Source organism: Petaurus breviceps, unplaced genomic scaffold, assembly GCF_028583685.1.
Source record: "Petaurus breviceps papuanus isolate PSGF00001 unplaced genomic scaffold, PetGlider_PUasm1.0 84, whole genome shotgun sequence".
Lineage (NCBI taxonomy): Eukaryota > Metazoa > Chordata > Mammalia > Diprotodontia > Petauridae > Petaurus > Petaurus breviceps.
The window spans coordinates 8,239,368-8,262,621 of NW_027186645.1; the positions used below are offsets into that span (position 1 = coordinate 8,239,368).

The 23,254-nt window shown below is 38.3% G+C and overlaps 1 protein-coding gene across 1 annotated transcript in view; it reads right to left on the reverse strand.

The window, feature by feature from the left end:
* DOCK4 (dedicator of cytokinesis 4) overlaps positions 1 to 23,254 on the reverse strand; it is a 577,420-nt gene that overhangs the window by 106,726 nt on the left and 447,440 nt on the right. The window contains exon 27 of the mRNA XM_069107030.1: positions 5,168 to 5,262. Within this exon, the coding sequence (XP_068963131.1) occupies positions 5,168 to 5,262 (95 nt within the window). The remainder of the gene's footprint in view (positions 1 to 5,167; positions 5,263 to 23,254) is intronic.

Sequence of the window (23,254 nt, forward strand, 5' to 3'; positions counted from 1 at the left end):
CACACACACACACACACACACACACACACACACACACACACACACACCACTTATTTTTTATTTTTAGTGGTTTGGCTTGCTGTTCAAGGTTGCATACGTAGGTGGATGGTCATGACTTCCCATACCTAAATTGTTGAACATCACTGAGTCAAGACCATAAATCCTAGATGTGCTACTTTCTGTGACTTCGGGCAAATCCGTTAACCTGTCTTGTTGTTAAGTTCCTCATCTGTAAAATGAGGGTGTGGTCTAGATGATTCCTAAGGCCCCTCCATATTTATTATATGTACATATATTATATAACATTATATTATATGTACATATATGACATACCTCTATAGCTATTTCTTCTCTCTTATGCTACAATCTGGATTCTGTTCTGTGTGATCTGCTCTGTGATGTACAACAGAAATGCTATGATGACAAGGGATCAAATCCTCCACTTCGACACTGCTTTTGCTAAATAATGCCCTATATTATCCATGTAAAGCTGATATATTCAACTTAGTACAGTTTGTTGGAGAGAATACTACACTTAGGATTCATAGGACCTGGGCTTAAAGTTTCTATTTGTGTGACCCTAAGAAAGTCACAAGAATAATAATCATAACAACACCTAGCATGTATATAATGCTTTGAGGTTTGCTAAACACCTTACATATATATTATTTCATTTGAACTTCACAACAACCACTCTGGAGTAGGTGCTGTTATTATCTCCATTTTACAGATGAGGAAACTGAGGTTTAGTGACTGTCTGAGGCAAGATCTGAATTCAGATCTTCCTGACTCCAAATTCAGTGCTCTAGGCATGGTGTCACCTAGCTACCTATAACTCAACAGCTATATAAACTCTTTGGGCTTATATTTATTTATGTATGTATTTATTTAAGTATGTATTTATAGGGTCATTTGATTTTAAATTAGAATTTTTATTCGTTTGTGATTACCAGAAGCCAAAACTTCCAAACTACTGAAACCATGGAAGGCCCAAGGTAAACCCAAACATACATGTACACTGCAGTTAGAATGGGCAAAGACTGTCAGATGTAAAGGTCTCAGGACCATGACATTACACTAGATGATGTCTAAGTTTTCCTTGTAGCTCTAAGTCAATGATTTCATAAAGTATTCTAAAATAACCCCAGTGATCTCCAGGAATAAAACAGCAATGAACCACGACAGAAAGCTTTCGAGCCAATTATGCTCAGGCAAAAGGGTTTTCATTTTGTTCAGCAATAGGTATATCTTCATAAGCTTTTTATTCCTGCCTCCCTCTCCCATATACATAATGTATGGTTTATTTTAATACCCTAGCATATGCATGGGTGAGGGGTGGGGAGATGGTTATATTTAAAATGCCCTGTATTTTTGGTGCTTAATTTTAATTCTATTATATTCCTCCTATACCAACTTGGGCCAATGATTTCTCTTTCACCATTACATTTATTAAGCATCCCTCAGTTTGTATTCAATTTACATTCCATTCATTTCAAGAAACTTTAATGAAGTCCTGCTATAAGGCACTCAGCTAAACACTGAGCATCCAAAGGAAATATGATATGATTGTGAACTCTCTGATAAAAGAGACTATTTTTGTCCTTCTTTGTTGTCCTAGGGCCTGGCATAGTACCTGGAATGTAGTAGGCACTTAATAAATGCTCTTTGATTTCTCTTAGTGTGAATCTCCCCTCAAGGAACTTACTCTGTAATGGGGTCGAAAGAGGAGAGATAAATCACACATACACAAAAATGGCTCCAGTAGGAGAATAATTGCAAAAGAAGGTAAAGGATTTGAAGAAGGTGAGGTTGTTTTTAAGTTTGGAAATACAGAGAAGGTTTCATTGATTGGGAGCCTAGGATATGCATATGAGACTTTTGGGTGTAGGCTGCAACATGGCACCAATGAAGAGAATAAGCAAGGTAAAGTGTATTGTCAAAGGCACACATGCATGGAAAAGGAAGCAGGCCAGTCATCTAGATAGACATGTGCTAATGGAGTCTACATAAAGTCAAAAATCTAGACGTATGCCCACAGAAAGGCTGAGGAGACCCATTATGGAGGATGCAAGAAATGGAAAGGTTGCCTTCACTACTGCAGGAAATATTGACATCAATGAAACTAGGGGGTCTCTAAGCATCTCAGTATTAATATGGTGCATTATAAGGAGATTCAAAAGTAAGAGAAAAGACATGTCTTGACCTTTGGGCATTTAAGTTGGATATATCTGTTCTGTACATAGGAGGGATGTTCCACTGTGATTTCATCTAAGATGGTGACTCCTGCTGGACAAATTTCTGGCAGCTCCTTTGTAATTTAGCCTTTGTAATTTAGTAATTAGAAAGCTGCCTGGAGATAGCGAGGGATAAAATGACTTGCCTGGGATCTCACAGTATGTGAGTATGTGCCAGAGCAGTCTTTTTTTTTTTAAGGGTTTCATAAGCAGGGATATACTAAATAGCCACCTGAAAACAACATTCACAAAATTAGTTAATCATCTAGAATCAGGGGTGGGGAACCACATGTGGCCTCAAGGCAGCAGCTTCTCCACCCCTGAGAAATATGCCCAGATACTCGAGAGCAAAGAAACATAAACAAATACATTGATAATCTGACATTTGTATAACATGTGCAAGATGGTCATTACCTAAAAGTAAAATATTTAGAGAAAGGGGAAGGTCTGAGGCATGAAAGGAGTTTCAAAGGACAAAGAAAAGTTCCTAAGGGATAACAGGACTGTAATGATACTGACAGTCAAAATTCAAAGATCCTGGAGTGATGAAGACCCAACCTCTGACATTTACTAGCTCTGTGACCCTGGGCAAGTCACTTAATCTCTACCTGCCTCAGTTTCCTCAATGCTAAAATAGAGATAAAACAACAACACCTACCTCAAGAGGTTGCTGTAAGGATCAAATGAAATAATATTTGTATTTCATGCAAAAGACAGTCCCTAGCTCACAATTAGGTCCTTAAGGGAGTTAGGAGTAGTGAAAGACAGGCTTAAACTACCTATACGTCTTAAAATAAAGTATTATTAATCTTTTTTTTTATCTTTTTGGAGGGGGGAAGTCAGGGCAATTGGGGTTGACTTACCCAAGGTCACATGGCTTATAAGTATTAAGTGTCTGAAGTCACATTTGAACTCTGGTCCTCCTGACTCCAGGGCCTGTGCTCTATTCACTGTGCCACCTAGCCACCCCTATTATTAATCTTACTGCGTAGATATCAGTCTCAAAGATCTTCTTTGACCTAGGGCTATGCCACAGAGGGCTATTCCTACCATGTTTCTCAATATCCATGCTGGATAAATTCAGCAAAGGGAAAGCTCCTCTTTAAAATGGAGATCTAGATGAGGAGAAGAAAAGCAAATACAATCCCTTATAGAAGGGGTGGAGCAAAGGTAGTTTTTAGGTCAGAAGAATAAGTTATTTTGCTGGAATCATGGTATTGATCATCTTATAGAATGAAGCAGTTTGCAACTGACATTGAACATGTCTTTTGGGGGGAGGCTGGGCCTGCAGGACCAGACCTTTATCAGCACCAATGGTATTTCTTAGGCAATAATATAATGATGGGGTTATTGTTCACTCCTTTCAATCATGTCCAACTCTTTATGATCTCATTTGGAGTTTTCTTGGCAAAGATACTGGAATGGTTTGCCATTTTCTCTCCAGCTCATTTTACAGATGAGAAAACTGAAGAAAATAGGCTTAAGTGACTTGCCTAGGGTCATGGAGCAGTAAGGTCTGAGGCTGGATTTGAATTCAAGTCTTCCTGACTGCAGGACTCACATCCTATGCACTGTGCCACCTCGCTGCCCCATAACGATGATAATGATGAGGGTGAATTTCTGACAAAATATCAGCTATTATATTTTGTGAGTTATCATGTTCTACATGGCCATTTAAATTAAAGAAGCAGCATCTAATTTTTCTTCTCGTTTGAAGAAAAATATCTAAACATCAAAAAACTTAAATATTGGGGAAAACTGCAAGATATAAGAGAAATTAAAAACAAAAGAGACCTATAAACATGAAATACTGAGCAAAGGTCAAATCTAACAATATTAATGCTAGTCCCAGATTAAAAACAAAGCAACAAACATGAAAAACTATATGGTTACTAGAAGGCTGACTCTCAAAGGCCCAGTAACTCCTTAGATTAGCCACCTGATTTTTGGTGGATTGTAAACTCCCTGAGGGCAGGGATTCCTTGGGTTTTGTCTTTCTATTTCTAACGTAGTGCTTTATAAATGATAAGCTTTTAATAAATGTCTGTTAAATTGAACTGCATTCACAGCTAAAGAAAATAACTCATTAGCCTTTGGGAGAAAACCAAAAAGCCAAGTACTGGTTACCAAAATGGGCTAAAAAAAGTTGTGTTTTTTTTTTTTTTATCCTAAAGAGGTCAAAGAGGTAATGTCCTTGTTTCCCTATTACTGACTTTCCCATCTAGGTCTGTGGATCATGTACTGTAACTGCCCAATCCCATATCCAGGAATAATGTAAACACAACCAAACATCCAAAAAATGGGATTAAAGTCAACCAATCAATAAACATTTATTAAGCATCCAGTCTGTACCAGCACCATGCTAAGTACTACCTAAAAATGCAGAGTCCTGGATTCTGGCTGAACTGAAATTTAATTTCATTCTTCTCACGCTATCACACTAAATATTCCAGGCCCTAAAGAGGGCTGCAGCAACACTCCTGATTTGTCTGCAAAAACAGAAAAGCTGGAACTGTCAACACTGCTTCTGCAGTTATTTAAAATACATTATGCCATATTATATGATTTGCTACTTTGCAAAGTTTTAACACGTCTGCTTCTATATATGTATGCTGTAGATGGAGCCATGTTGGGCATGTCTAATAAAAAGCTCTATGGTCCAAAAGTTTTTATCACTCCTTTATCTGAGAATTTGGAAATATATACATAGACTACTTAGGCAAGTGTCTTTTGAAACCAGTTCTCACCCTATGCATAAGCTCATTTTTCCCCATATACCACAATGCCTTCCCAATATGTCATGCTTACTTTAGCAGATGAGTTAATACGAGGAAATTGGAAGATAGTCAAAAGTAATCTGAGAGCTCAAGAAGATCCTTTCACACACTCTTCTCCCCCTGAACAGAAAACTGTATTTATAAGCAATGTCTTACTTGTTAGCAACCAAACGCATGACAGTCCAGTCTTTTGGAAACATCTCAGGCCGTATCAGTATTCGAAACACAGTAAAAATCTGCAGCAGAAAATCCTGGGAGAGAATGGAGAAAAAAAAAAGAATATTTTTCTGATTTTACTGTAATTGCTAACACATCCAAGTGGAAAAAAAAAACCACACAACAGAAACAGAAAAGAAATAACGCAAAAAATTGCTGAAGCTAATTGCATTTGACTAACAAAAAAAGCTATAGAAAAGAGGAGTCACATATTGCAGCAAATAACCACAATAATGAGTTCTTTTCAGAGAATCTTGTCCTTTTAAACTCCTAATCACACTCTGCGGGCTTTTAATGTTTTTGTTTTTGTTGTTGCTGTTTAGTCATGCCTGACTCTGTGACCCCTTTGGGGGTTTTCTTGGCAAAAATAGTGGAGTGATTTGCCATTTCCTTCTCCAGCTCATTTTACAGATGAGGAAACTGAGGCAAACAGGGTTAAGTGACTTACCAAGTGTGACAGTAATGGCAATTAAAGATTCCCCTGTATTGGCTTGGTTTTCAAATTGATTGTGTTAAAACCCAGAGCTTGTTAATCCCACCTGTGGGATGGACTTGTTGATGTGAAAAGAAAGTCCTGAACTGGGAGGAGCTGGTGACATAGATTTGGAGAGACAAGAGAGAGGCAGAAGAACTTTTTTGGAAGCAGCACCTCATGGAGAGAGAGAGACTAAGAGAATTGCTGGTGGCCGCTTTGAATTGCCCTGGACTTTTGAGACCTGCCCCCTGAGCTGCCAAGGACTGAGGAGACATGGCTGTTTTGCTGGTACTTTGTCTGTCTGTTTTGATGTTCTTTTGCCAGATTTGTCCACTGGTGAAAGACAGTCCTGTTGTTGAAGAAGTCCTGGAACCTGGCTTTTGGTTAAGAAGCCCTGAGACTGTCCTGCAGACAGAGAGTGAATACTGTCCACTGGTGAAGGACAGTGCTGTTGTTGCAGGGGTCTGGAGACTGTCCTGCAGACAGAGTGAATACTGTCCACTGGTGAAGGACAGTGCTGTTGTTGCAGGGGTCTGGGAACCTTTCTGTTGGTTCAGAAGCCCTGAAGAAGGATTTTCTTGTTGTATGTTTACAGAAATCCTAGGAGAGGGTTTTGCTAATGTTTTCAGGGGTTCTAGGACTGTTCTACAGACAGAGGATGAATTAATGAAGGGACTGGCAATGTATCTTGTGGCCTTGCTAAGCCTTGTCTCCCCAGGAACTAAGATTGCTGAGAACTTGCCTCCTGTCAAGATGAAGAAAGACCTCCATTTGGGTATTAAGTGCTGTGCTTAAACTTGATGTAACTCTGGGGTAGATTCAATTGTGATCCAGGGGTGGGGAACTTTTGACCTTTTTGTGTTCTATGGTTGAGCAAATGAATGTATTTTACTTATGTTTGGAAACTAATCTCCATTTGAGAAGAGGGACTTTGTGGTGGACTAAATGAAGGTATAGCCTAGGGGTGGAGAAGTATTTAGAACAGGGACTTTGTAATTGATTGAATGATTGGAAGGTCCTGGGGTGGGGTAGTACTTGGAGATTATTTAATCACCCTTAGTAAATGCTGTATTTTGAATGATGTCATGTTTTGACCTTCTCTGTTCTTGGTTTGTCACTGAATAAAATGGAGAGCACCTATGCTGGTATTTTGAACCTTGGGAAGTTGCCTTTCCTTGGTGTTACAGTACACCAAGGGTCACATAGCTAGTAAGTGTCTGAGGCTGTATTTGAACTTGGCTCTTCCTTACTCCAGGCCCAGCACTGTATGCACTATGGTGCCACCTCGCTGTCATATTTAGGTGCAAGAAAATAAGTGGAAAGCTTCCAGTAGCACGCAGAAGACTAAGGCCAACCCACATCAAGAGGCTTAGATAGCTCAGTGGAGAGAGTGCTGGGTTTAGAGTCAGGAAGACCTGAATTCAAATCCAGCCTTAGACACTAGCTGTGTGATCCTGGGCAAGTCATGCAATTGTTTGTCTCAGTTTCCTCAAATGTAAAAAGAAGATGATAATAGCATCTACCTCTCAGGGTAGTAAAATGAGATAATATTTCTGAAGTGCACAGTGCCTGGCGCACAGTAGCCACTATATAAATTCTAGCTATTTCCATTAGATAGTGAGCTCCTTGAGGGCAGGGACTGCCTTTTGTATCCCCAGCACTTGATACAGTATCTGCACACAATTGGTGCTTAATCAATGTTTACTGACTGACATTTCTTCTTCATGGTACCAAGACTTCGAAATGAAGAATTTTTTATGATTCCAGGATAATAAGTATTTTTAAATCAGTTTTAGAAATTTATGTTTAAATCTAAACAAGACACCTAAAATAAAAACTCTGCTTTCATAATTTCTTACATATTATCCACCCTCTATCCCCCATCTAAATATGAGCTCCCTGAAGGCATGGACCATACTTTTGCCTTATCCTCAGTTCTTAGGGTGGTACCTAGCACACACTAGGTTCTTAAGAAATGTTCATTGAAGGGGCAGCTAGGTGGGACAGTGAATAGAGCACCAGCCCTGGAGTCAGGAGGACCTGGATTCAGATCTGGCCTCAGGCACTTAACACTCATAAGCCATGTGACCTTGGGCAAGTCAACACCAATTGCCCTGACTTCCCCCCTCCAAAAAGAAAAAAAAAAAGATTAATAATACTTTATTTTAAGATATATAGGTAGTTTAAGCCTGTCTTTCACACAACTCTAGGCCTCAGTTACTTCATCCATCCAATGAGAGGGTGTGGCTAACAGATCATTCAGGTTCCTCCCAATGCTAACAAGCTAGCTATGAATGGGTCTTTGCACCAATCATTCAATAAGCATTTATTAAGCACCTACTCAGTACCTATAATTGAGTTTATCACTGGGAATACAAAGGAGTGCCAGTTCCCTATAGGATGAAAAGGACTTGCCACACCTTTTGTCTATACTATATGGCATTAAAAAAAAAATCTAACTTAGAGAAAGACAGGAAATAACTCGGAGGGTTAAAGGTACTCTTCAAAGATGACATGTCAGAAGGGTGGACATATTTGCAAAAAAAGTTCCTTTTGAATTGACCAAGCAGAAAAACCTGACAAAGGACCTGTTGTTATTCTGGAAGCTGCCCTTTCCCACAACATATCTAATGGGGTGTCAAAATTCTGCCATAATATACCTTTCCCTTTTTTTTGGAAGGGACCAAGAAGATTAAAATAGCCCTTTAAAAAAATGAAAAAGGCTCTTCTCTCTCTCTGTGGGTGTTTCTCTCTATCCGTCTCTGTGTGTCTCTGTCTTACTCTTTCTCTGTCTCTCTCTGTGTTTGGCTCAATTCAGTTCTATTATAGAATCACTAATAAGCAAATTCCAAATTAAAAAAAAAAAGGCTGCTAATAATAGAGGTCTCAGGAAAGTATGTTTCCATTTCTCTGATGTGTTTAAAATATAGCAGTGAAATGTTGTAAACAAAAATGCTAGAATTTTGTTTAATAAACCAAGTGACAAATCTGTTAAACATGTAACTTCTGTAAATGAGATTAAGGTTGTCACTCAAACCAATACAAGACAGAAAGAGAAAAATATAAAAATACTTCTTGCTTATGATATGGCATTTTTCCCGATATACTCTAGCAGCTTTTTAATCAAATCAATAAATATTTTTACCATGTTTTTGTTTCATGGCTTTTTCTTCTATTCATATATGTCTCTATTTATCATAGCCTCCAGATGGAGATCATTGGATTTGGAGATCGATCCATTTCAGATAGAAAATCACCTGCTTGCAAAAGCGGCCATGAGTGGGCTCTGTTCATTTAATGAACAAGAACTTAGTAAGTAGCTTGTTCCTGGTCACACAGCCAATATGTTAGAGGTGGGATGTGTACACCCACATACACAAAACGCTCATGCCCACAACACACACACACACAGAGTCTCCTACCTACCTTTATATATACTGTTCTTAGCATAGTGCCCAGCACACAGTAACTGACTGCCTAACTGTCCCTACTTTTCTATCTTGAGGTTAAAAGGAGGGTAAGGGTTTGTTTGTTTTTTTTCAGGGAGAAAGTGGTGTGGAGGTGTTAAACTTAGGTGTTTGAACTTACCCAAGGTGCTATTTCCTATAGTCTTCTCTAAATACGTCTCTAAAAACTTACTTTTATTATATCAAATGTTTTCTTCCAGAGAAAAAGTGTCTTTTTCCTTCATCTAACAATAACTTAATGATAGGGTTTTTTTTTTTAGTATTTAAGTAAGAAATACTCATACTTCTTTAACCTTATGTTTTAGACAATGATAAGAACACAGAAAGAAAATAAAGGTCACATACTATATAAATTTTAAGTTGGAAACAAGAAGGCAATATTTTGCTTTGCTTCAGCTCACAAACAAAAATCTCTAATCACATTCTTTGTAATTCTCATAAATCTAAACTCCCTCCTGCTGTTGTTCAGCCATTTCAGTTCCTTTAAGACCCCATTTGGGTTTTGTTTTGTTTTTTTTTAGTAAAGATGCTGGAGTGGTTTGCCATTTCCTTCTCCAGCTCATTTTACAGATGGGGAAACTGAGGCAAACAGGGTTAAGTGACATGCCCAGAGTCACACAGCTAGTAAGTGTCTGAGGCTGGATTTGAACTCACGGAGATGAGTCTTCCTGACTTTAGGCCCAGCACTCTATCCACTATCACACCTACCTGCCCCTCTCTACCCTCTTAGCTTCAGTCAAATCATACAGTCAAGTAGGAGATATTTATTTCAAAAATTCTGCTTTTTAAGCACCAGGTGTTCAATTTCTGATACCTTCATTCTAGGAAAGTGCTCATCATCACCTTCTAAAACAGTAAAAGTGTTCATGTTCAAATTAGGGAAGTGAAGGCATTTCATTAAAATTTAAAAAAATGAGGAGTTGCTTCACAATGTAAGGGAAGAGCTGAGTAGAGACTGGTTGTTCTCAGAACTAACAGAAATAAATCAAATAAATTAATTCAAGACTTTTAAAAAAATTCAGAACTGTAAATTAGTATTAACTGTATTATCTTCAAATAGGACTTAGCTTGAAATTGGTTTCAAGTTGATATGCTGAGGTTTAAAAATGAATCTCCCTCCCTTCCCCCCCAAATAATATTTTGAAGGCAGGAGAAGGCTTGTTTTTTGTCTTTGTATCTCCAGTGCTTGACACATAGTTGATGATAAATAACTGCCTACTGGTTGAATTAAATACTTGTTCTCAACAACTAGTTCTTGAGTAAAAGAAAATCAGTAGATTATTTCTTCAGGGTTCTTGATTTTCAAGAGTCAAGAGGAAGGCCTTTGGAGATTTCCTAAGCCTTCATCCGCTGATCAAATACAACAATGGCAAAGGCTTTTACTGTACTTTAGAAATCATTATTATATAATTTCTGAGGGCAGAACTTGGATTTGGCATAGGGAGTTACAAGAAAGCCATTTTCCAGTTCAACATAAGAAAGCACTTTCTATTTGAAGAGTTTTTATGGCCCATCAGAGACATTTATTTTGAAATCCCTTAAAGGGCTTAGGAAACACATTTATGATTTACAGAAAGCATTTACAGCATACAGAATATGATTTACAGAAAACATTATAGCCCCAAGAGATCCTCCAGTCTAACCCCTTCAGTTTATGCATGATTTCTAGGCTCTTTTTTTTTTTATCATGGCTTTCAGGTAATCCAATAATTTTTATATTATCTCTCCTGGATCTATTTTCCAGGTCAGTGATTTTTCCAATGAGATATTTCACATTGCCTTCTATTTTTTCATTTTTTGAATCGGTTTTATAGTATCTTGATTTCTCATAAATTCATTAGCTTCCATTTGTTCCAATCTAATTGTGAAGGAATTACTCTCTTCAGTGAGTTTTTGAAATTCCTTTTCCATCTGGGCAATTGGACTTTCTAAGGCATTCTCACTGGCTTTCTGGGCCTCTTCGCCAGTTGAGTTAGGCTATTTTTTAAGGTGTTATTTTCTTCAGTATTTTGGGGTCTCCTTTAGCAGCCTTTGGACCTGCTTTTCATGATATTCTTGCATCATTCTCATTTCTCTTTCAATTTTTCCTCCACTTCTATTACTTGGTTTTCAAAATCCTTCTTAAGTTCTTCCATGGCCTGTAACCAACTCATATTTTTCTTGGAAGCTTGTGATGCAGGAGTTTTGACTTTGTTGACTTCTTTTGCTTCCATGTTTTGATCCTTTTTGTGCCCCCAAAAGGATTCTATGGTCTGATTGTGCTTTCTCATCTTGCCAGCCAATTACTTGACTTTTGAGCTCTTTGCCACAGTAGAATTCTACTTCCAGAGTGGAGACTACTTTGTCCCAAATCGCTGGGGTTTTGGCAAATGTTGTCAAGAGGTCTGAGGAGGACACTCTCTCTACAACCACCACAAGCTCTGGCACATTGGCATTTCTCACTCCAGGAGCACCACCCAAGACAGTGACCTCAATCCACGCAGGTCAAAGCAAGAGCAATTACTGAATGGTCACTTGGTCCCCCTATAATCTGTAGTCCAGGAGCTCCTGAGGCAGCTGTGGCCGCCGTGCCTCTGCCACCTCTCACCCTGGGGAGAAGGGGTGGATCTTGCTCTCCCGTCACCCAGTTCCAAGAGAGTTCCCCAGTGACCTTTTACTTTCTCTTTGGTGTTTATAGGTTGAGAAGTCTGGAAAACATCACAGCTGCTCTGCTCTCCTGAAGTCTGCACTGGCCAGTCTGGGCCATTGGTCTGGGTCACCTCGAGTCTGGTCAAGGGTGGTTCACGTGGAACTGTGCTCGGCTCCCAGCCTGGTATGATAGACCCTTCCTGTTGGCCTTCCAGGCTGCCTTCAGCGGGAGATTTGTTTCTCTCTGTCACTTTGTGGGTTCTATAGCTCTAAAATTTGTTTAGAATCGTATTTTATAGGTATTGGAGGTGTTTAGAGCAGGAGCCGAGCAGAGTTCCTATTTTTACCAGTTTATGCATGATTAAAACAGGCAGGGCAGTTCCTTGAATCATACTAACTTCAATGAGAGGGGTGATCGCAATGTCATTTAAAAAAAAAGAATAATTAAAGAATGAACCAAGAGCACAAAGATTTCTTCAAGCACTGGACAAAAGGACAGCTGTTATTTTAAGAACACTGTCTTATTCCATTTAAAAATGAAGCATGGGTCATGGTGCCAGATGAGCTAGTGCGAAAGGTGTTAAAAGTAGTAATTCCCACCCAATGATCACAGATTCTTTCAGTCTTGTCTAAGACTCAGAAGTCGCACTTTTCCCTTGACTATTAACACATGTGAGGTGGCTAGGTGGTGCACTAGATAGAGCACAGGGGCTTGGAATCAGAAAGACTCATCTTCATGAGTTCAAATCTGGCCTCAGACTCTGAGTAGATATGTGACCCTAGGCCAGTCACTGAATCCTGTTTTCCTCAGTTTCCTCATCTGTAAAATGAGCTGGAGAAGGAAATGTCAAACCACTTGAGTATCTTTGTTAGTAAAACCCCATGTGGGGTCACCAAGAATCAGGTATGACTGAAATGATTGAACAACAATCGACCTACACAGTAAATGCTCTATTATTCACATTTATGGAGGGTAAAAGAATTGTAGAGCTGAGCATAATTAAATATTTAAAAATTGTAGATTACAGCTCCACTGCTAGACGGGCCCTCAGAAGCTATTTGGTCTAACCTTCTCATTTTAAAGATGTGTAAACTGCGGTCCGTGGAGGAAAAGTGTCTTGTATAAGGTCACACAGGAAATGGTCAAAGGTAGTATTGGAACCTAGGACCAGATTGACTCCAGAGCCAGTACTCTCCACTGTCACACACCACCTTTAAATATTTCTCTTTGGTTTTAGAATTATTTTGTTTTTCCAATTGTACTCGGGGTGTGTGAGGTACTGAGGAATTCACTTCAAAGAAATAAAGAAATTCATAATGAAACTACACTATAATTGGTTGAGGATGGAATGGATAGGATTTTTGTTTGTTTTCGTAACCTAACCCTTTTCCATGTAACTCAATCCAGGTTGGGAAAAGACTGATGTAAATTCTACTGATCAATCAATGAACACCAAATCAATCAATATACTATGTGCCAGGCACTGTGCTAAGTGCTAGAGATACAAAAAGGGGCCAAAGACAATCCCTGCACTCCAGGAGTTTAAAATCTAACAGGTGAAACAACATGCAAAAAAAAATATGTAAAGCAAACTATATACAGAATGAATAGGAAATAATTCACAGGTGGGAGGCATCTCCAACTAGTTCTTCTACAATGGAATAATTTAAGTGGTTAAAATGTTTGTGTTTCAAATCTTCCTTAAATTTGTGTTCATGGTTCAGAGATGGGCTACAAGACCAACAAAGCACATTAGACAAAGTAGTAACTACAGTCAAGAACTTACGGGTCTTTAAAGACAATAATTAAACTGAGTAAAGACACTTAAGAAACTTGAAAGGAAGATGAGCCACAGATTAACTGCAATGAAGTGAGTTTGCTTATGGAATATCAGAAGCTGGCAAAATGTGACAATTTAACATCACCTTAAACAGAAACAATGACTTCTATACAGGCTCCTTTCTCTCCAAACCAGAGGTGCTTAGCCTATATGTCATGAGACCTTGGCTAGGGGTGGGGAACCTGAGGCCTCCAGGCCACATGTAGCTCTCTAGGTCTTCCAATCCTTTGGATTCAGTCAAAGGGCCCCATTGAGGACCTAGAGGGTCACATGTGGCCTTGAGGCTTCAAGTTTCCCACCCATGCATTAAGCAATGGTAAGATCTATGGCCCAGCTCTCAGAATCATGGATTATACCTAAAATAAATGGAAAGAAATGCTAAATTCCTCTTAAAGCATTGTAAAAAGTTATATTATTTTTTTTTTATCTAGGCTCATGGACCCTCTAAAATCTATCATGGACCCATGGACATGTGAAAGAGGCATTTTTTTTCAAACTTTTTTGTTTTTTTAGTTCAAAGTTTTGCTTTAAAAGAAGATATATTCAAAGCAAAGAATATAACAAAGAAAATAATTTTATTATGGGAAAAGACAATTATAATTCACTTCATTGTTTTCAAAATATATGCTTAAACTGTAAGATTATCAGAAAAGAAAATAGAAAGAATAAGGCAGCTAAAATGGACAAAATGAAAGGATAAAGTAGAATAGTATCAAATACAGTAAAAGCACTTTGCTTTGATTACAGCCAACTGGACTACTTTCAAAGAATTCATGTAATGGTACCTTCATTACTGAACTTAAATTCAACTGAAATAAATTACATTAATAATATTTATATTTTGTAAACTTCACTTACAGACTTCAACTGCATTATGAAAAAAATTTTAAGTAGGTCTGATGTTTGAAGAGTCCTAGAAATCATGACTATTTTAATTTTTGGTTTATCCTCTCATGTCTATGAAAAACTAAGAGGGGGAGGGGACCTTCGACATTCTACACTAATCAAAGCAAGTTCAGGGGGAAAGATAGCTTCTGACGCAGAGAGCTATCTATAAGGTCAAAGGTTTCTTACTTTGCTTTCAGTTTCTAGGACAAACTCTATTTCTATTGTGAGTCGTTTCAGTCATGTCTGACTCTTTGTGACCCCAATTGAGATTTTCTTGGCAAGGGTACTGTAGTGGTTTGCCATTTCCTTCTCCAGCCCATCTTAAGATGAGGAGCTGAGGCAAACAGAGTTAAGTGACTTGGCTAGGGTCATACAGCTAGTTAGTTTCTGAAGCCAGATTTGAACTCATGAAGATGAGGTTTCCTGATTCCAAGCCCAGTGCTCTATCCACAGTACCACCTAGCTGCCCTTTCTGTTGAGTCATTTTAGTCATGAACAACTTTCCATGACCCCAATTGGGGTTACCTTGGCAAAGATACTGGAATGGTTTGCCATTTCCTTTTCCTACTCATTTTACTGAAGAGGAAACTGAGGCAAACAGGATTAAGTGATTTGCCCAGGGAAAAGCACCTAGTAAATATCTGAGGCTAGATTTGAACTCAGGTCCCTTTACTTCAAGTCTGGCACTCTGTCCACTGTGCCACCTAGTTGCCCTGTCTATTTCTACATTGATGCAAACCCAAGAGAATAATTGTGATCCACAAAGAACAGGAGTTTTATGGGTTCACATATGTTGAACAATGAGGAGTATGTGCAAAGCTGTAGCCCACAGAACAGGGTGGGTGTATAATGAAGCAGCATGGGATGACGGAGGAGAAGCCTAATCACTATTCAGCTATTTCCCTCGCCTCCAGTTTTAAGGTTTCTTTTCAATTTGTCATATTCCAGTGAAGGAAAAACTTCAAAAAGCTCAGCCTTGGCACTCAAGTCGGAGCTCCTCTATCCTTTGTACCGACACCAAAAACAAGTTGCTTTTTTTAATGTACTTCGCTGGAGAAAGGATAAAGAATGCATACTGTTCATGTCGCAATTAATCAAAAAGCCAGAGAGCGCTCAAGCAGCAACCTCCGAGGCCTCCGTGCCTCCTAAGCAGCAATGTATTAATGCACTTAAAGAACCATCAGGCCCAGCTGCCAAACTGCATTCTGACTCAGAGAACCCCTAGTAAAACCTTGGGCCAAATTATTCTTTGGTGAGAAATTTAAAATAGTGACAGAGAAAGCCATATACCAAGGAATATTTGTGCTTATTATGGAGCCAGTTTCCAGAATCAGTATAGGGAACTTACCAAGAGGAAAATCCTTACCCCAATGCAGATCTGTAGCTGCTTGGCAACTTCAAAAAGTAGCCCAGGGTCAAATAGCCAGTAAGAATCTAAAGTAGGACCTGAACCCAGATCTTCCTGACTCAGGCTGATGCATTTTATTCACTACAACAGGTTATCTCTGTGCCCAGATATACTAATTAAATCTTAATATCATCAAACCATAAACTCTTGCAGAGGAACAAGATCTTAGAGATTCTAATGCAGTCTACAGAAATTCTCCTTATTCTTGATAATCAGGCCCCTCTTAGACACTTTCAGTTATGAGGTGTGGGGAGGGATAGAGAGACAAGGACAGAGAGAACAGTCCAATCCATTTTGGGGGGAATTACGTCTCTTTTGATCAGGCTGAAGGTTATGAGCTGAGGGGCGGCCAGGTGGCACACTGAATAAGAGTACTGGCCCCACAGTCAGGAGACCTGGGATTGGTTCCGGGCTCAGATACTTAACACCCACACACACACAAAAAATCTGGCCATGTAACCTTGAGCAAGTTACTTAACCCTGATTGCTTATTAAAAAAAAAAGTTATGAGCTGATACACATTATATTATGAGCTCTTTGAAGGAAGGAAATGTCTTTTGCATCTTTGCATCCCCAGCATTTAGCACAGTGTCTGACATAAGTGTTTAAAACATGTTTAATGCTAGATTGATTGATACTATCACTGATGAGATCAGCACAGAAGTTTTGACCTGCTTCATTTCTGATCTGGGTCAGTTCTTGCCTCCTTAGGCTCTCTCCTCCTGGGACCTCACTATTTTGGTGCCAAACTATAGTATAGACAACAATCAGTTCAAAAATTCTGAATATGATCAATCACCAACCTGAACTTTTGGGTTGTTCTTGTACAATTGTTTCAGTCTTGTCCGAATCTTTGTGTCCCAAACTGGGGTTTTCTTGGCAAAGATACTGTAGTGATTTCCCATTTCCTTCTCCAGGTCATTTTACAGATGAGAAAACTGAGGCAAACAGGGTTAAGTGACTTACCCAGGGTCACACAGTTACTATGTGTCTGAGGCTTGATTTGAACTTATGAAGATAACTCTCCCTGATTCCAAACCCAGTGCTCTCTCCACTGTGCCACCTAGCTGCCCTAACCTTTAAACTTTAGTCTTCCTAATAGGAAGGATTATGTGTATACCACTATGTCTAACACAAATCCATTTTCAGATATCTCTAAATTATAGAAAGTTCATTCTTTCAGTGAAGAGAAAGTTAGCTCCTTCTGCACATTCATCCAAGCTCTGTCATAAGCTCTACAGACTAAATCTAATCTCCTTTCCATATGACAATCCTTTAACTATCTGAAGAAAATTATTATTCCTTACACACCTACATGCCCCAAATCTTTTCTTATTCTTCCTAAACACCCCTAGTTACTTTGACTGTTCTCCATATGACAGCTAGGTATCACAGCATGACAAGTATTAAACTTGGAAATCAGGAAAACCTGAATTTGAATTCTGCCTCAGACATTTACTATCTTCTTGACATGGATAAGTCATTTAACTTCTCAGAGTCAGTTTCCTCATCTCTAAAAGAACACCTACCCTTCACAAAGTTGTGGGGAGACCCAAATAAGATAATAGATTATGCCAACCTTAAAACTTTATGATGGAGAAAATTAATTTCAATGCTGTATTAATATTAAGATGCAATATTCCTTTTTATGTGTGAACCCCCACCTTTCAGCCTAGTTCAAACAGAGCAACTTCTCCCAACCCAAGCTGGGTAAGGAATATGATCACATTCTAGTCCCTTCCAAGGCTTGGTCTGGGCCTCTCTGTTTACCCCAGGAGCATAGAAGCCAACCTGAGCATCTCCATACTACCTAGGGTGACTCTTGGGTTCTTGCTTACTAACCAAATTTGGGATGACCTAATCTACAAAAGGGAAACTAAGTCAGGGAAATCCTAATGGGAATGGTTTTTTCCAGCCCAGATTGCTAGAGGCAGCTGAATCTCATGACCAGGTCATTTTTCCTAGTCACCCAGACCCTCCTCTCCTCAATGATGAAGTAATGGAGAACTGTTAGCCTACCTCCCCATTAAATGTGTACCAATCAGGATTATCAGGGGAAATCCCAATGATGTACTGTCAAGAAAACAGATGACTTAAAGACGCCTGAGACACTCACTTTTTGTCTTTTGTTCACCAAGAGAGATAAATGATTTCAATTTATTAGTTATTGCTAGTCTAATAAATTAAATAATCATAACCAGAACTCTCTCAGAATTTTACTCACAACAGTATAAACATTTGCTATTGTTATCATTTTTAGATAATCTATTTTTGAGGTCTTATATTAGTTACCCTCTTCAATGAACATTATTTAGCTTGTCCCTACCCCTTTTAAAAGGCAGTACCTATAACTGAACATAAGTCTCCAAATGTGATCTGATAACGAAGAATACAGCATGATAACTTTTCCTTTGTATACTTTGCTTGGGACATAATATATTTTAATTAATGCAGCCTGACTGATTTTTTTTTCTTTTGGCAGTCACATCACATTACTGATTCATTGATCTGGCAGTCAACTAAAATTTCTAAATCTTTTTCACATAAACAGCTGCTAAGCCACACCTCTTCAATCCAACATCTGAGCAACTGCTTTTGTGAACCCTAGTAGCCAGTCCTCAGAGTCCCCTGTACTGTTTCATCTTTTATGTTTGGCCTTTTATTTCAACCCATTGAGATCTTTTTGAATTCCATTTCTGTTATCTGGCATATAAGCTATCTATATTCTCTCTCTCTCCATTTTCATATTGTACACAACTTTGATCAGTATACTTTCTAAGTCTTAAATCATTAATAAAACAATTTGACGGGACAGGGCCCTATGGCATGTGACTTCAAGAAACACATACACTTTGACTTCAATCAATGAATCAAAGATTATTTAGGTATAATTGTTCAATCAGCTACAAATTCCCCTTACTGTAACATCATTTAGCTCACATTTCTTCAGGTTGGCCACAAGGTTTTCATGATAACCCTCATCAAAAGCCTTGATAAAATCTAGATGTGACTACAGCAGAAGGACGAGGTGGAATATTTGAAAGGATCCAATCAGAACATGGACTTCTAGTTCAGTACTTGCCATTTGCCCATAACTTTGGACGAGTGTTTGACCTATCTGAATTTCATTTTCTTCATTTCCAAAATGTAAAATTAAAGATTTCTCCATATAATATTCAAATGAGCAATATATTCTGAAATGATATCAAAAGATGCATGTACCACTGGGATCTATGACAGGCACATTGTAAACATTCTTTATTATCATGTGTTTTCACAGTTGACAAACAATGAACTTCAAAGTGTCCATGGAAGGTGCGGGTTTAGATGGTGCCTATCTGTCTGAACATAACAGGCACCAGGCTATGGAAAGGCCCAGAGAAAATACTCAAATAAGTATTGAACATATTCCAATCAAGCTGAAAAGTATTTTTAAGATAACTATAGATGGGGCAGCTAGGTGGCACAGTGAGTAGAGTGCCAGCCCTGGAGTCAGGAGGATCTGAGCTCAGATATGGCCTCAGACACTTAACAGTAAAAACAAAAACAATAACCAAAAAAACCAAAACAAAACTAGCCGTGTGACCTTGGGCAAGTTACTTAAACCCAATTGCCCTCCAAAAGGCAAAAAAAACAAACAAACAAAAAAACCAAAATGAAATGACTATAGACATTGAGCAATGAGTCTTTATACTTTGTAGGCATTAGGGTATTTTTATTTACACATACTACAGTCATTTCCCAAGCCCCTGAATTAATTATTACCTTGCAAAATTAAAATCTTTTTGAGAATAAACACAAATAAATACAAACCCCAAATGAACAGACAGAAAGTTACCAGCAGCTATAGCCAAGTGAGGGAGACTGGTATTTTCCTCCCCATCTAATTAACATAATTAGTTGAAATGAGAGTAAAAATCAATGAGCCAGAATTCTATAATGTAAGAAAATCCAAGGGCCACAGTTGCACACACTGATCCCAAGCTTCCAAGGAAGCCCAGACCTGGCAGTGTGATACCTACCCTTTCTGAGTCATGTAGTAAGTTTCCTTGCTGGGAAAGACTAGGAAATAATAAAAGGAATTATGATTACCTCTTGCTCCCATCAACAAGTCTGTTAAATCATTTAAAATTTGGGAGCGGGAGTCTGTGGCATTGTTGGAAATTTTAACCCCAAGAAAATGTTATATAAAGACTGTTTGCCAGTATTACATGTTTGAAAAAATGGAGAAGGTGGAGCTTTAGTACTATTTTCCATTCTTACCATTACTGAAGAAAGACTACAGCCTTATGGCTGATTAACATTAATAATAAGCAGATGAACTGATCTTTAGTAAGTGGATAACTATTGGTTACCTTCTCTTAATGCTGTGTTTCATAGTCCCAGGCTTCTGATGACAAGCTGTAAATGCCTGCACTGCCAGGTTTTTCAATGAGGAAGTAGGGGCCTAGCATGGTAGTTCCTATACATTCTCAGATAGTCTTCCTGGGACCATTGTATCTGCTAGGCCCTCAAGTATTATATAGGGCTATGTGGGCAGCTTAGAGATGTACAGTTCTATTAGATTGAAATATCACTGTCATCCTTCATGTTTCCCTTTTGCATTGTTGAACAAAGCTGATTCACAATCCACCTTTTAAAAATATCAACTGATCCCTCTCAACTGCAGTCAAATGACTTCCTTATGACGTTATTTGTGACCAACACATGAATCTCTTATGTCTTCATTCTTGCAACTCTCATTTTGCCACATAATATTTGTGGCCTTCAGAATACTTATCGGAAATGGCTTCTGCAATTTGCCTAGAATCTCAAAGGTGCTTTCATAGCTACTGAACTAGAAAGGCTTTTCATGGCTTTGAATACTAAACATCAGAAAAACCAGTATTGAAACAAATGCATTTTGTAAGGGCTCTAATACAGTTAAACCCCATTACAAAATGCTTTGCTGTATTAAGGATTTAGTTGAATTGCAGATCCGGTACTCTCCAGGGACACAGTTAGCCTATAAGACTTATTGCTAAAAGAGTCTATCTTCTATGTCTTATCTTACTTTTCTGACGGCGGTCAAATGATGAGGCCCTATAGTATTGGGAAACAAAACTCAGGAGATTGTAGTTCTCTGATGAATCCTGGGGAAGGATAAGACCACCTAAGTTCATACAAGCCAGAATTAATTACAATTTCAAGTGATGGTATAGTACCTACTGATCTCTGTATTATCTTAAGATCCATTTCAGCCACATTGGTGGCTAAAAGTCTCTAAACTGAGAAAGTTAACACTAGTAAATAGAAAGAACAATCTCCAGCTAGCTACAAGGCCTGTGGTTTGCCTTTACTTGGCTGAGATGGCAATTTTTAGTTATACTAACATTTTAGGGTCTTTATATAGGGATTCCTGGGTTTTTCTTTTCTTTTTTTGCAGAGTCATTAGCATTTTTTTCTGTAAGGTATAACAAGATATTTTAAAGATGTATTTGTGGTTTACAGAAACCACAAATCTTCTACACTGGAAGAATTCAATTATCTATTTGATATGTCTAGCTTTGTAGATAAGGAGCTTAAAGAAAATCAGCTTCTAATTATTTATACCAGGGGAGGAAACTGTGGCATGAACACACCAAAACGCAAATAATAAAAAAGCAATGCTCAATTTGAGTTTATTAAAATCAGTTAGCTTTTAACTTATACTCAGGCTAATAAATTAATTTGGATTTTCAAAATACACAGAAAACTGATTTCAATTTACCATTTTTGCATAGCGAAAAAATGATTTGAGTCATTTCACAAGTAATAAAGATGTTACCAGCAATGGGCCACACATTACCTACATGTTCCCTTAACCAAACCCAAGGCCACTCAGTCAACTTATCCATCTCCACTAAACCTTAACAATAACCAAACGGGGAACCGTGTCACCAAGTATCTTTTTCTTTATCTTGTTAAGTGAGATAATATATGAAGAGTGACTCACAAACCTTAAATAACTATATAATTGCATCTTATTCATGTTGTCATTGTCATTATAATCATCACCATCATCATTCCTCTCTACTTTTCCCCCTCCTGGAGATCCTACACATAGGATCAATAGGCTTGTATGTAAAAGGGACCCTAAAGACTGTCTAGTGCCATCTCATCACTTCACAGATGAGGAAACCAAGACTCAGTGAAGTGATTTGTTCAAAATCACACAGTTAATGAGGCACAGAGCCAAGGCTCCTACTCATGTTTTCCACACTGCCCTCACATGTTATTGCACATGATTGTTCAATATTTGTTGTATTTTCCCATCTTCTTCCATCCTATACTACTCAGTTTCACTTTAGGCATTCTTCTTCATCCACTCCTCACCCCCACCTTCTTTCTTCTTCTCTCCTAATTCTTGCTCAATCATTTTAAGAACATTTTTTTCACTTTCCCCTCAGTTTTTCTATTTGTTTTTAAGGGGAAAAAAAGGACCCTATTTAAGGGCAAGGAGAACAAGGATAGTGCTAGCAATACACCTATTTTAAGTAAAAGCTGGTAATTGTGAAATTTAATTAGACAAAAGAATCAATGCCATTAACCTCTAAATCCCTTGAAAGTGTCTCCAAATCTCCTTTACGTTCACTACAGAAGTCTCAATTACTTCCTTATCGTCTTTCTAATTAAGCCTACCTTTCCCTCAAGTACTAGTATTCAAGAAAAAAAGTTTAAACTATTCTTTATCCAACTTTATTTTCTTTAGGTTTTATTTAGTATGTGTTTAGTAATAGTTGTCATGGCAGCATTTTTTTCCTACTATAGTTCAATTCAAAAGTTGCTGAGTTGTTTCAGTTGTGTCCAACTCTCCATGACTCATTTGGGGTTTTCTTGGCAAAGATACTAGAGTGGTTTGCCATTTTCTTTTCCAACTCATTTTATAGATGAGGAAACTCAGGCAAACAGGGTGAAGTGACTTGCCCAGGGCCCCACAGCTAGTAAGTGTCTGAGATTGGATTTGAACTTACAAAGGCCAGTCTTTCTGACTTCAGATCTGGCACGCTATCCACTGTACCACCTAGTTGCCCCCAATTCAAAAGTATAGACCTTCAAACTAAATACTTCAAAAGACCACTCTCTCTCTTATACACTCATGGAGCAGACATACTGTCCTATTTGAGATTCCTAATGTTCCACCTCCTGTGCCTGTGGTTTTTACCCTGGAACATGCCTAGAATGCTCTTCCTCCACACTAATGAATTCTTAAAGAAGTCTTAAAGCATTTTAACTATCTCAGAGGTTAAGAATTTCATGGATTGGTTCAGAAACTTCATTACCACTCTTTTTATGGGAAAA